The sequence below is a fragment of the Centropristis striata genome, chromosome 20, assembly GCF_030273125.1.
Source record: "Centropristis striata isolate RG_2023a ecotype Rhode Island chromosome 20, C.striata_1.0, whole genome shotgun sequence".
In the NCBI taxonomy this organism is placed as follows: Eukaryota; Metazoa; Chordata; class Actinopteri; order Perciformes; family Serranidae; genus Centropristis; species Centropristis striata.
Genome location: NC_081536.1, coordinates 33,171,011 through 33,184,802, shown reverse-complemented (window position 1 = coordinate 33,184,802; position 13,792 = coordinate 33,171,011). Strand labels below are relative to the sequence as shown.

Sequence of the window (13,792 nt, the reverse complement as noted above, 5' to 3'; positions counted from 1 at the left end):
AGTCTCATAAAACCTTTGACACAGTGCAGTTTGTCTCTGAACGTTGTCACCTCTGGACGACATTTTTCACCTGATTTAAATTTATTTTATTAACTCTTGAGGTTTTAAGTTTGGCAGATAAAATCCTCTTTGAAATAAAATAATTATTTGTTTGAGGACTGTCAGAAAATAGAAAATCTGATCATTTTTAGGGTTTTTTTAAAATGTTTTTTTAGGACACAGTTTCTTTGTTGGTGAGTCTGTGAACTCTCTCCCCTCTGGACGACATTTTTCACCTGATTTAAATGTATTTTATTAACCCTTCAGTGTTGAGGTTTGACAGATAAAATCCTCTTTGGAAGAAAAGAAGATTTATTTGTTTGAGAAGTGTCAGAAAATAGAAAAATCTGATTATTTGTAGGTTTTTTTTAGGACCCTGTGCAGTTTATTACACTCTCTCACCTCTGGACGACATTTTTCTCACCTGATTTTAATGAATTTGAATAAAGCTGCTCGCTGCAGGAAACACAAGGACAGAAATGTTTCAGCTGCTCGCTGCTGCGTCAGCACTTTTTATAAGAAAGAAGCAGCAGCAGCAGCAGGAGGAGGAGGAGGAGGAGGAGGGATGACGAAGGGAAAGGAGGGGAAAGGGAAGATCAGGAGGAGGAGGGAGGAGGGAGAGCATGCCAGAGAGGAGGAGGAGGTGGGGGAGGTGGAGGAGGAGGAGGAGGAGGGAGAGCCGTTTATAGTTGCTGCGTCAGAGCGCTGGCAGCAGACAGTCAGCTGACAGCAGAGAGGTGATTCGCTCTCTGCAGTCGTCTCCCCCACAGGAAGCCTCGGGTTCTCCCCTCCCTCCTCCTCCTCCTCCTCCTCCTCCTCCTCCTCCTGCTCCTCCTGCAGCCTCTCACACACTCACACTCTCTCTCCTACTCAAACACTTGTCCGTCCGCTGGCTGTTTCTCTGTGTGGAATGTGTGTTTGCTGATCTGACGGCATGGAGAACAACTCTGTGGACAGGAAGGAGAACCAGCCCGCCGCCGCCGCCGCCGCCACCACCGCCAGGCCCTGGAGGGAGCAGGGTACGAGTCGCTGCAGCTCCCGTCTGCAGGCAGGGACACCTCCTCCTCCTCCTCAGCAGCAGCAGGAGGAGGAGGAGGAGGAGGCGTCCCTGCTGCAGGGGCTCTTTAGGAAGGCTTGTGTTTGATTTTATTGGCGTGGCTGCAGGAGATATCTGACACTGATGATTAAACAGACAGACAGACTGTAGCTGCAGGCCGGAGGGTTCCTACATGTTTGACTCACACCTGTGTGTGTGTGTGTGTGTGTGTGTGTGTGTGTGTGTGTGTGTGTGTGTGTGTGTGTGTGTGTGTGTCCTCAGGTAACAGGCTGCAGGTCTCGTCCTTGTGGCGATGCAGCAGAGACCTTTGGACAGTCAGCCACTCTGACCAAAGGTAGACGGGGGGGGGGGGGGGGGGGGGGGGGTGACGTTAGCTGGCAGTGCTGTGATTGGTCGGTGTGTGGGGGATATGCTAATGAGCTGGAGGAGAGTCAGGACGGAGCTTTCTGTAGTTTGGCTGCTTTCTGCAGCGAGTGTGATGACACGTAGAAGCTGCCGCTGGACGCTGTGTGTGTGTGTGTGTGTGTGTGTGTGTGTGTGTGTGTGTGTGTGTGTGTCTCTGGTTTAGTTTCTGTAAAGACTCTGTGTCACTGTTTACACTTTAATATCTTGTTGGTGAGTGTAGTTTTTATGAGGCTCAGTCGTTGTTCACACTGTTTGTTTCGTCTGAGCAGATTGGATCATTTCCACCGTCAGACGTCTGTCAGCGAGACTTTGTTCTAGTTTATTAGTTAGTTTATTATTAGTTTATTCTAGTTTTTGCCGAAATTGAACCCAGAATGCTCTGAAACTGTTCTCACCGTCAGAGAACTGAGGCTGTAAAGCCAGTTTTCTCCTGTCCTCTCACAAAATAACCAAAACAAGACGTGAAATTACCAAAAAAAAAGTCCACATGTTGTACATTGAAGTATTGATGTTTCCAGCCTCTCCTGTCCTCTCCCCTCTGCTCTGTGTAAACAGATTCTCAGTGAATATTCATCTCATGACCTAAAAAATTTCCGAAAAAGACACAAAATTACAAAATACACAAATTTTCCTCATAAAGACAAAAAATTACCAAGAAAAGTTGCAAAAGTACCAAAAAAGACGTCAATTTAAAAAAAAAAAAAGACATAAAATAACCCAAAGAAGGCGTTCAATTACCAAAAAAGTCCACATATTGTACATTGAAGTATTGTCATGTTTCCAGCCTCTCCTGTCCTCTCCTCTCTGCTCTGTGTAAACAGATTTTCAGTGAGTATTTGTCACGTGACAGGAGCGAGAATTTATCATTTTTAACACAACCCGGTTAGTGCAAAGACTTTAGTATTTTTGGCCAATTTTTTTTTTTCCAAAATATTATTTTAAAGCTTAAATTTGGTAACTTTTCATGCCTGAAGCATTCATCACACATGATACTTCAAGGACTGTTGGAAATCTGACAATAATGCCAGTTTTTACAGTTTCTGGCTGTGATGGATGCTACATTTTTTTTTTTTTTTTTTAAAGAAAACCTGCATTTCAAACTGTCTGGCAGGTCGTTGGATTCAGAGGTTTAATAATGCAAAATTATTTGATTATTCACGAGAAACAAGAAGCTTAAAATTGTGGGGTTTTTTTTCCGATTTAAAGACCGTACATTTTTGGTCCAATATTCATAATGTATTTTTGATCATGTGACCGTTGGTCTCAGCAGAATCAATCATGTCTTCAGTGTCTCTGAGCAGAATTTAATGTTTTTAACAGGATCTGCTTTATTTTAATGACACATGGAGAATAAAGAGATTCTGACACTAACATCAACATTTAACACAAGTAACGGACACTTTTTAGAACAGAAACTTTAGTAACTGTCAGTTACTAACTGTAGTTTAGTAACTGAAGATGTGTTCAAGGACCGTCGGAAAGTTCAAACTCTGACGATAACGCCTGTTTTTACAGTATTTCTGTGATAAACGCTGGATGATTTTTTCTTGGTGATTTTATAAAGAAAAGTCTTCAGTCTCTGCTGCGGCTCAGACACTTCTAGAAATGTGTGTGTGTGTGTGTGTGTGTGTGTGTGTGTGTGTGTGTGTGTGTGTGTGTCAGTCATTGAGCTGTTAACTAGCGTGGACGGTGATGCGTTCGCTGGTCGACTGAGAGAAGCTGCTGTGTGTGTGTGTGTGTGTGTGTGTGTGTGTGTGTGTGTGTGTGTGTGTGTGTGTGTGTGTGTGTGTGACGCCACGAGGCCGCCGAGCTGTGAATCAGCACTTTCTGCAGTCAGTGATGCGTTCAGGGAACAAAAAGCTGCTCTGAGCTCAAAAGACGTTTATTAAACTGTGTCGTGCTATATCGACTATATACAAACGAGGTTAGTCTGGAACCCCCCCCCCCCCCCCCCCCCCCCGCTGTCACTAACGGCTCTTTCTTTCTTTCTCTTTCTCTTTCCTTTTTCTTTCTTTCCGTCTGTTGAACTCCGGACATCATGTGGCGTTCTCTGTTTGTTCTCTGCTTCATATATTTAATATTTTATTTCTTTGTGATATATATTTTATTTCATTGGATGATTGAGATTTCTTCCTCTGCTTCTGGTAGGTTTGAACCTCGTTTGTCTTTCATTTGTAGAAGAAAAGGAAACAATGGATACTTGAGTAAAAACTGGATTTAATAACAATAAATAATCTGTTAGTTTGGTGTTATTGTAAATCCAGTTTTAAAGGATAACTGGTGAACGTGTTTTGGGGGTTTTTAATATTTATTTTGGCCTCTTTTTCTTTAAATTTAAGCTTTTTTTTTCTTTTTTAAAAATATTTGTCAAGGAGTTTATAAAACCGTATGGAGTCAGAGCGCCATTAAGAGAAATAAAATCTGTAAATAAGTAAGAAAATAAATATATTTAAAATATGTACAGATATATATATATATATATATATATATACCTATTATTTTCTCTTTTATATATCAACATTCTTTTATTCTTTTTGTTTATATTCACACATTATTTTTATTTCTCTTCATAGCTCCACATTGTTTATTTACCCATTTAGTCTTTTCTCTTTATGTTACTATATTTTCTTATTTTTTTATTATCCCATTTATATATTTTTTTTAAATATCTTTACCCTTTTTATTATTTTTTAATTCTCTTTATTTGCACTTTAAAAAAATAACATTATTTTTTCTCTTTAAATTTCCAGGTTGTTGTTTTTTCCCCTATTCATTATATTCCCACATTTTTTATTTTCTTATTTATTCTTTTATTTTTCTCTTTATATTTCAGCATTTTTATTTACCTACTTATTCTATTTATTCAAACATTTTTTATTTATTCTTTTATTTTTTTCTCTTTATATTTCAGAGTTTTTATTTCCCTTTTTATTTAATTATTATTTCCAATTTTTTCGTTTAAATGTATATTCTGTGATAAATATTCCCTTTATTACTTATTATATTTATATTATATATAATTCATTACTTTAGTTTTTTTTTCTAATTAATGTACAGATATATTATTATCTCATGGAGCTCCTCTGACTCCACAGTCAGTATTATATTATAATAATTAAATATAATAGAGTGGTGCTGAGCGTCCGTCCGGTTTTATTCTCTTTATTTGCACATTTTTAAATATATTTTTACCTTTTTATTCTATTTTTTTTCTCTTTAATTTTCCAGGTTGTTTTTCCCCCCCAATTATTATATTCTGTTTATATTCCCACTTTTATTTACTTGTTTATTCTATTATTTTTCTCTCTATATTTCAGCGTTTTTATTTACCTACTTATTATTTTTGTTAAGTATGTAGTCTGTAATAAATATTCCCACTTTTTTATTAATTTACAGATTTTTTTATTTTACCCATTTATTCTATTCTGTTTATATCCCCACATTTTAAAAATGTATTCTTATTTTTTTCTCTTTATATTTCAGCGTTTTTATTTCCCTTTTTTATTTTATTATAATATATTTTTTTGTCTGTGTATTCTGTAATAAATATTCCCACTTTAGTTTTTTTTCTTATTAATTTACAGAGTATAATACTACAATTTACAGATATTATTATCTCATGGCGCTCCTCTGACTCCACAGTCAGTATTATATTATATAACATAATAATAATAACTAGATATAATATAACGGTGGTGGCCCTACAGTCAGTATAATATTATATTACATGATAATAATTAAATATAATAATAATTAAACATAATATAGCGGTGGTGGCCCTACAGTCAGTATTTATATTACATAATTATAATAATTATAATAATGATTAGATATAATATAGCGGTGGTGGCCCTACAGTCAGTATTTATTATATTACATAATAATTATAATAATAATTATATATAATATAACGGTGGTGGCCCTACAGTCAGTATTATATTATATTACATGATAATCATTATAGTAATAATTAAATATAATCTAGCGGTGGTGGCCCTACAGTCAGTATTATATTATATAACATAATAATAATAATTAATAATAATTAAATATAATCTAGCGGTGGTGGCCCTACAGTCAGTATTTATTATATTACATAATAATAAAAATAATAATTATTATTGTTATAATAATAATAATAATTAGATATAATCTAGCGGTGGTGGCCCTACAGTCAGTATTTATTATATTACATAATAATAATTATTATAATAATAATTATTATAATAATAATTAGATATAATCTAGCGGTGGTGGCCTTACAGTCAGTATTTATTATATAACATAATAATAATAATAATAACTAGATCTAATCTAGCGGTGGTGGCCCTACAGTCAGTATTTAATATATTACATAATAATAATTATTATTATTATTATTATTGTTATTGTTATTATTATTGTTATAATAATTATTATTGTTATAATAATAATAATTAGATCTAATCTAGCGGTGGTGGCCCTACAGTCAGTATTTATTATATTACATAATAATTATTATTATTATAATAATAATGATTAGATATAATCTAGCGGTGGTGGCCCTACAGTCAGTATTATATTATATAATAATAATAATAATAATAATAAGTAGATGTAACCTAGTGGTGGTGTCTGTCCGGAGAGAGAGAGGCCGAGCTGCGCATGTCCCTCCCCGCCTCCCCCTCCCTGCTGTCGGTCAGTCAGCGGGCGGAGCCGCCGAGTCTCTCGAGCTTCCCGGAGGTTCAAGATGGACGCCGAACAGGGTCAGTCTCTCAACCTTTCCTCGGCTCCGCTCGCCGGGTTTAACATTTGCATGATCCGCGGGGCCGAGTCTGCGTCCTGGCCGGGCAGGGAGCGAGGGAGGCGGGGAGGGAGGAGGCGGGGAGCCGGGCCGCCGCGGAGGTCCTCCTCCCCGGAGCCTGGACGGTCTGTCCCCGCCGGGAGCACCGGGGGGCCGGGGGGAGGCTGCCGCAGCGGCCCGGGGAGGAGGGAGGAGAAATACCGGGGAGAGAGAGACGGAGAGAGGGTTAAAGAGCGGGATCACAGGCCTGAGCTGCTCCGAGGAGCAGGAGGAGGAGGAGGAGGAGGAGGAGGCGCTATTTTTAGCGGCTCCTCCAGTTAGTTAGCACGCTGCTGCTACCATATGGAGCCAGGAGGCCACATATGGACCGGACCCTCCTCCTGCTCCTCCTCCTGCTGCACCTCCTGCTCTTCCTCCTACTGCTCCTCTTCCTCCTACTCCTCCTTCTCCTGCACCTCCTCCTGCTCCTCTTCTTCCTCCTGCTGTTCCTCCTCCTCCTGCTCCTGTTCCTGCTCCTCCTGCTGTGTCTTTACACCAGGAGCTCCAGCTGCTGTGATGCTAACTCAGCTAGCCTGGTTAGCCTGCCGGTCGGTGGTATAATAAGAGGAGTTAGCTGCGGGGCTAACGGTGCTAGCTGTTAGCGGCTAACAGGCTAGCTGTCACCGCCCACATGTTGAACAAGAGAGAAGCTTCCTGAAGATGAAGCTGATCTTTATCTCTGATCTTTATTTATCTCTGATCTTTATTTATCTCTGCTCTTTATTTATTTCTGATCTTTATTTATCTCTGATCTTTATTTATCTCTGCTCTTTATTTATTTCTGATCTTTATTTATCTCTGATCTTTATTTATTTCTGATCTTTATTTATCTCTGATCTTTATTTATTTCTGCTCTTTCTTTCTGCTGGTTGTTTTGTTGCTGAGGCTGCTGAGCTTCTTTATGTTCCATATAATCAGGATTCATTCTGTGAACAACGAGCTGTTTCTCTCTACATTCTCCTCTGTGTGTGTGTGTGTGTGTGTGTGTGTGTCCTCGTGTTTCACTGCAGTAATATATAAATCTCTATCATCTCTGCAGCACAATCAGAAGAACTCAGTCTTTGTGCAGAATAACAGTTAGAATGAGAGAAAATCAGTAAAAGGTTTAATTTCTCTGATTAATTATTTTTTATTAAGTGTCATGAATGAATGTTACAAACAACGAAATGACCAAAAAAAGACACATAAAATATGTAAATTACAAAAAAAGACGCAAAAATGACCAAAGAGACACAAAAATACATAATAACAGACACAGAAAATATGTAAAATGACCAAAACAGACCAAAATAGTTCTCTCCACATATTGAAGTATCGTCATGTTTCCAGCAAAAAATCGCCCAAAAAAATCCAGTTTATTTTAGAAAATAAACTGTAAAAGCAGACGTTATGGTCAGAGTTTGAACTTTCCGACGGTCCTTGAACACATCATCAGTTACTAAAGTTTCTGTTCTAAAAAGTGTCCGTTACTTGTGTTAAATGTTGATATTAGTGTCAGAATCTCTTTATTCTCCATGTGTCATTTAAATAAAGCAGATCCTGTTAAAAACATTAAATTCTCCTCAGAGACACTGAAGACATGATTGATTCTGCTGAGACCAACGGTCACATGATCAAAAATAAATCTGTGAAAATTGAACCAAAAATAAACGATCTTTAAAGTGATTTAGAAGAAAATTCCCAATTTTCGTGAATAATGAAATCATTTTGCATTGTTAACCCTCTGAACAACCTGCCAGATCAGGTTTTCTTTAAAAAATCACCAAAATGTTTCATCCATCACAGCCAGAAACTGTAAAAACTGTCATTATTGTCAGATTTCCAACAGTCCTTGAAGTATCATGTGTGATGAATGTTTTTAACAAGACCTGGTTGGTGCAAACACTTCATTTTTAGCAAATTTTTTTTTAAAGTGTTATTTTTAAGCTTAAATTTGGTAACTTTTCATGTCTCAAGCAATCGTTTTTGTTTCTTTTGTAATTTAACACCTTTTTTAGTGTCACTTTTTTGGTAACTTTGTCTCATTTTTTTTTAACTTTTTTTCATAATTTTTTTGGTAATTTACATTTTTTTGGTCTTTTTTTTGTAATTTTGTTTCTTTTTTGTGTCCTTTTTGGTAATTTACATCTCTTTGTGTGTCTTTTTTGTGTCATTTTTGGTCATTTTGTCTTTTTTGTGTTTTTTTTTGGGCCATTTTGTATTTGTAACAACATTCATGACACTTAAAAATCTTTAAAAAAAAATTCCGATAATTTCTGTCGTAACTGTGTTATTCTGCACAAAGACTGTTTGAGCTGCAGGACTTATAGATTTATATAGATTTAATATAAAACAGTGAAACACAAAGACACAGAGCATGTAGAAACAGCTTGTTGGGGTCCGGAGGGTTAAAATGATCTGAGTGGTGAGTTGAGCAGCAGATTATTATTAATATTTCAGGTGTCGTGCAGCTGTTTTGAGGGTTATCTGCAGCAGAATGTGTCCTCTCCGCCTGCAGCTTCACTCTGTCTGTTAGTTTTGGTGAGTCTCAGCGTTAATGAGCAGGCGTTCATTCCCACCAGCCAGGCAGAAACCTTAAACTGTCACATTCCTGCCAGCAGTCAGTGTCCATGTGTCCCGGCTCCGTCTCGGCTAATATCGTCCCCTGACCTGCCTGGAATCCCTCGCTGAAACCTAAACCAGCTGCAGGACCCCAGCTGTCCCCAGAGACGCCCCGCCCCGTCTAGTCCCTGTCCTCAGAGGGCTCCTGACTCCCAGCAGCCTTCACTCCATACTCAATACTCAATACTCAATACTCAATACTCAATACTCAATATAGGGGTGTGCCATATCGTATCGTTCACGATAATATCGGTATATTTTTTCATGGTTATAAAAAATGCATATCATGATATTGGCAACGTTCCTACTTCTTGATGTCGTGGTTAAAGTTGTTTTAATCACAAAAAGCTACTTACTCCCTGTTGCTAAACACATGCAGCTTTCAAAATAAGAGCACAGTGTGTTAAGAGAATCCACCACAGAACTTACAAGAAGACTGTCAAAATAAGATGCCTTAAATAAAACATACAAGAACCTTTATTCTCCTTTACAAAATGTCATTCAAATATACCCCCGGAACCCCTAAATGGTTATTTTTATTATTTGCTCATACTCAACAGTCAAGAGTAAATTTTTTTGTATTTGGCAACTGTTGAGATTTGCACTTTAAACTACATTTTAGATTTTTAATTATTTATGCAGACTACAAAAAAAATCATATTTTCTATCTTTTTAAGTATTCCCTAATATCGTCAAGAATATCGTTATCGCAAAAATAGCCTGAAATATCGTGATATTTTTTTAGGGCCATATCGCCCAGCCCTAACTCAATACTCAATACTTCCTCTAAATACACATCCCTCCTCTCTTAACCCATTGAAGCCTGGAAAGCAGATACGTCGTTTTGTAGTATTTGAATACTTTTCAAATACTTTTTGAATTTCATTTCTATCTGCTACAGAGGCTGAAAAATCTATTATTTAGTAGAAGCGTTGACACTTTTTTTCCCAGAATTTTTCCAGAATTTCCAGAAAATTAGAGGCTTATTTTAAAATCGCCCAGCGGTTTTTCAGGCCTCAATGTGTTAAACACTCTGTTCATTCTCCGCTTGTCACCATACTAACATGTCCAACTCCAGAACGATACTCAGGAAAATATTCAATACTTGATACCATTGTCGATACCACCAGGATCAAATTTAACAGAAATATTTTTATGAACAAGAAAAATGCAACATGTAAAAATGAACAGAACCACAGGTTAGATATTTATAATAAAAAACAGTTGTGCAAAAAGAAACTGCAGCTATGATAACAAGCTTCAGATACTCGATACTTTTGAGAATGAGGATCGTATCCGGATACAACGTTTTAGTATCGATACTTTTTTGAGTATCGATACTTAAGTTCATTCACTGGTTCTGACATCATTTCAGCTTCATTCAGGAGAACCTGCACACGGATAAACACGTTCTTGTTTTTTTTTGTTTTTGTTTAACACTCCTGTTACGTTATTTCTGTGGAACACCGATAATGTTGGTGTCAGTTTGAGGCGTGTTTAATTAGGGCTGTGTCATATCGTATCGATCACGATTATACCGGTATTTTTTTGTTAAATGGGTAAAAAATAATGCATATCATGATATTGTCAACATTCCTACTTGTTGCCGTGGTGACTAAGGGTTTCCATTAATGACCATAGACCAGTGGTTCCCAACCTGTTTCTTGAGGGAGCCACATTGTTACCATTGTAAACTTTGGCGACCCCCCATTGTCCATCGCTTCTATGAAGCAACTCAGCAGGGCTGCAACTAACGACTATTTCAATAGTCGACTAGTCACCGACTATTGAAACGATTAGTCGACTAATCGGATAATTATTAATTTTTTCTTAAATTTAGCATGAAGTTGCTTTAAATATGTGGCAAATGATAATAAACACAAGAAAGATGGGTACTTAAATGAAAAACGCATCTTTTATTCAACAATTCAGCTGCTGATTCATACAAAAAATAAATAAACCTCTGTCCATTTTTTCTGGACAGGAAAATGTGTTTTATAAAACTGTATTTCTGCTCCATCAAGTGGGTGGAACTGGTTCTGGGTTCTGGATGTAGTCTGGGTTGAACTGGGCTCACCTGTTGGAACCTCGTATCACAGACCAGCACCAGTACTGACCATAGACTGTGTGTGTATATATATATATATATATATATATATATATATATATATATATATATATATATATATACTGAGTCAGTGAGGAGCCTGTTGCTGCTGCACATCTGCTTCTTCTGCAGAAAGGCTCCATGCTGGCTCTCTGCTTCAGACTGCATGCATTTAATCTAAAATACGTTCGTCAGACATAACGTTAAAGCTCTTTTAAAGCCAAAAAATGCGCTTATAAACGAGACGTATCGGCTGAATGTTACTTGAATCTTCCCGAGGCGAGTCAGACTCCGTTTGGTTTGCTTTCTATTTAAATGCTCGTGCATCACCAAGGTGCTGCTGTGACACGCAGGTCTGCTTTGCAAACCTTGCAAGTCATTTTTTTTATTGGCCGTATCCAGGCTACAATGCTCCCAAACGTTCTAAGTGTTGGTACGTGTAGCTGTGTTGGACGCCGCCGTTTCTGTGTAGGTTACCGCTCGGCAGAGATTGTAATGAAGTGAGATGACTCACTCTGTTGGAAAACACGTCTGGCGACAATAGTCGACAATGGAATTCATTGTCGACTATTTCTATTAAAGATTTTGGTTGACAGATCGTTGCAGCCTGACATCTCAGTGTAACTTTCATGGTTCCCTCTCTTTGTCTTTTTGAGATATTCGGCATTTTCGTCTCCATGACGATTCGCCATTTTCCCGTCAGCTCTGTGTTTCTGTTGACACAAACACGTGGCGGCGAGTCGTTGGACTCGTTCAGAAACGTTTCGTCTGAAGGATCGACGACTCGTTTGTCTTCAGATCTTCTGGTTTCTCATCTCGTCGTGTTTTAGACAGCGGTGTACAGATCACTGGGTTACCATGGAAACCGTGGCTGCACCAGTTATTGGGAGGTTTAACGATCAATATTCAGCTCCTTCTTTAAGATTTTGGTGTTTTTTATTTATTTATTTATTGGACAAACAAATGATGTTTAATTTAAAGTCTAATTGCAGTTTAAAAGAAAACTACATTTTTAATAAACACACAAATGGAAAACCATTAAAGGAACAATGTTTACTGATGCATGAAAATATACAGAACATAAAGGTCAATAATAAGAACAAAAAATAAATAAATCTAACAAGTTAAATGCACATGAGAAAACTACAAATAATAATATTTTTTTAAATGTATTTAAATAAATTAAATGTCAATAGAAGAAAATAAACAGCAGGAAAAAACAATATTAAATATTTTTTATACACATTAAACACTCGAAGCTAACGGCAAAAAGTTTGGCGTCTAAAATATAATAAAATTATTATTATTATTATAAAATTATGATTTATTAATCCTTTGTGACGTATCATGAAAAATAAAATATATTTAATGTTCAAACTGGTAAATGTTTTTTTGTAAATTTAAACTCATTGTTTTTTTTTCATTTATTTTTTTTTAAATCAGAGTTGTAAAATATTAAAGTAATGAATAAATTATTAATATAATTAATATATTAATACATATTTAAAAATTATATAATAATTATTATATGTTAAATATCAATAGAAGGGAATAAAAGATGTTTATATGCACAGCAGACATAAAAAATATTATTTTAATACACATAATAAACACGAAAACTCAGAGAATAATAATAATTTGCTGATCCCTTTTCAGTTTTTAATTTAATTTAATAAATGTCACATAGACTTTATTATTTTTTATTTTATATAAATTGTTTATTTGAGTAATGTATAAAATTTAAACTAGAAACAAAATGTCTTAAATCAAATGAGAAGAGTCTCCTGTAGTTGCAGTTTAACATGAAGTCTCTGTTCCTTAGAGGACTGTAACCTGTCTGACCTCTGACCTCTGACCTCTGACCCCTGCAGTGGTGGAGCTGCTGTACTGGCGGGATGTGAAGCGGACCGGCGTGGTGTTCGGCGCGGCGCTGCTGCTGCTCCTCTCTCTGACCGTGTGCAGCATCGTCAGCGTCTCCTCCTACATCGGCCTGGCGCTGCTCTCCGTCACCATCTGCTTCAGGATATATAAAGGCATCCTGCAGGCCATCCAGAAGTCTGACGAGGGGCACCCCTTCAAGTGAGTACCGGCTCCACGGGGCCTACTGGGTCCAAGGGGTCTACTGGGTCCACGGGGTCTACTGGGTCTACTGGGTCCAAGGGGTCTACTGGGTCCAAGGGGTCTACTGGGTCCACGGGGTCTACTGGGTCCACGGGGTCTACTGGGTCCACGGGGTCTACTGGGTCCAGGGGGTCTACTTGGTCCAGGGGGTCTACTTGGTCCAGGGGGTCTACTTGGTCCAGGGGGTCTACTGGGTCCACGGGGTCTACTGGGTCCACGGGGTCTACTGGGTCCACGGGGTCTACTGGGTCCACTGGGTCTACTGGGTCCAAGGGGTCTACTGGGTCCAGGGGGTCCACGGGGTCTACTGGGTCCAGGGGGGTCTACTGGGTCCACGGGGTCTACTGGGGGCAAGGGGTCTACGGATTTATGCGGTCCACAGGGTCTACGGTATCCATAGGGTCTACGGATTTATGGGGTCCACGGGGTCTACTGGGTCCACGGGGTCTACTGGGTCCAGGGGGTCTATGGATTTATGGGATCTATGGATTTATGGGGTCTACTGGGTCCACGGGGTCTACTGGGTCCACGGGGTCTACTGCGTCCACGGGGTCTACTGCGTCCAAGGGGTCTACTGGGTCCAAGGGGTCTATGGATTTATGGGGTCTATGGGGTTTAAGGGTTCTACGGGGTGTATGGG

At 38.2% G+C, this 13,792-nt stretch overlaps 1 protein-coding gene across 6 annotated transcripts in view; it reads left to right on the top strand.

Annotated features, from left to right (window-relative positions):
* LOC131993300 (reticulon-4-like) overlaps positions 1-13,792 on the top strand; it is a 38,590-nt gene that overhangs the window by 20,582 nt on the left and 4,216 nt on the right. For 4 of the 6 annotated variants that reach the window (XM_059359139.1, XM_059359140.1, XM_059359141.1 and 1 more), the window contains one exon: positions 12,903-13,110. In XM_059359139.1, coding sequence (XP_059215122.1) covers positions 12,903-13,110 — 208 coding nt within the window. Of the gene's footprint in view, positions 1-887; positions 1,059-6,215; positions 6,247-12,902; positions 13,111-13,792 lie in introns of those variants that run through there. The other 2 variants (XM_059359144.1, XM_059359145.1) reach the window with 2 other exon arrangements.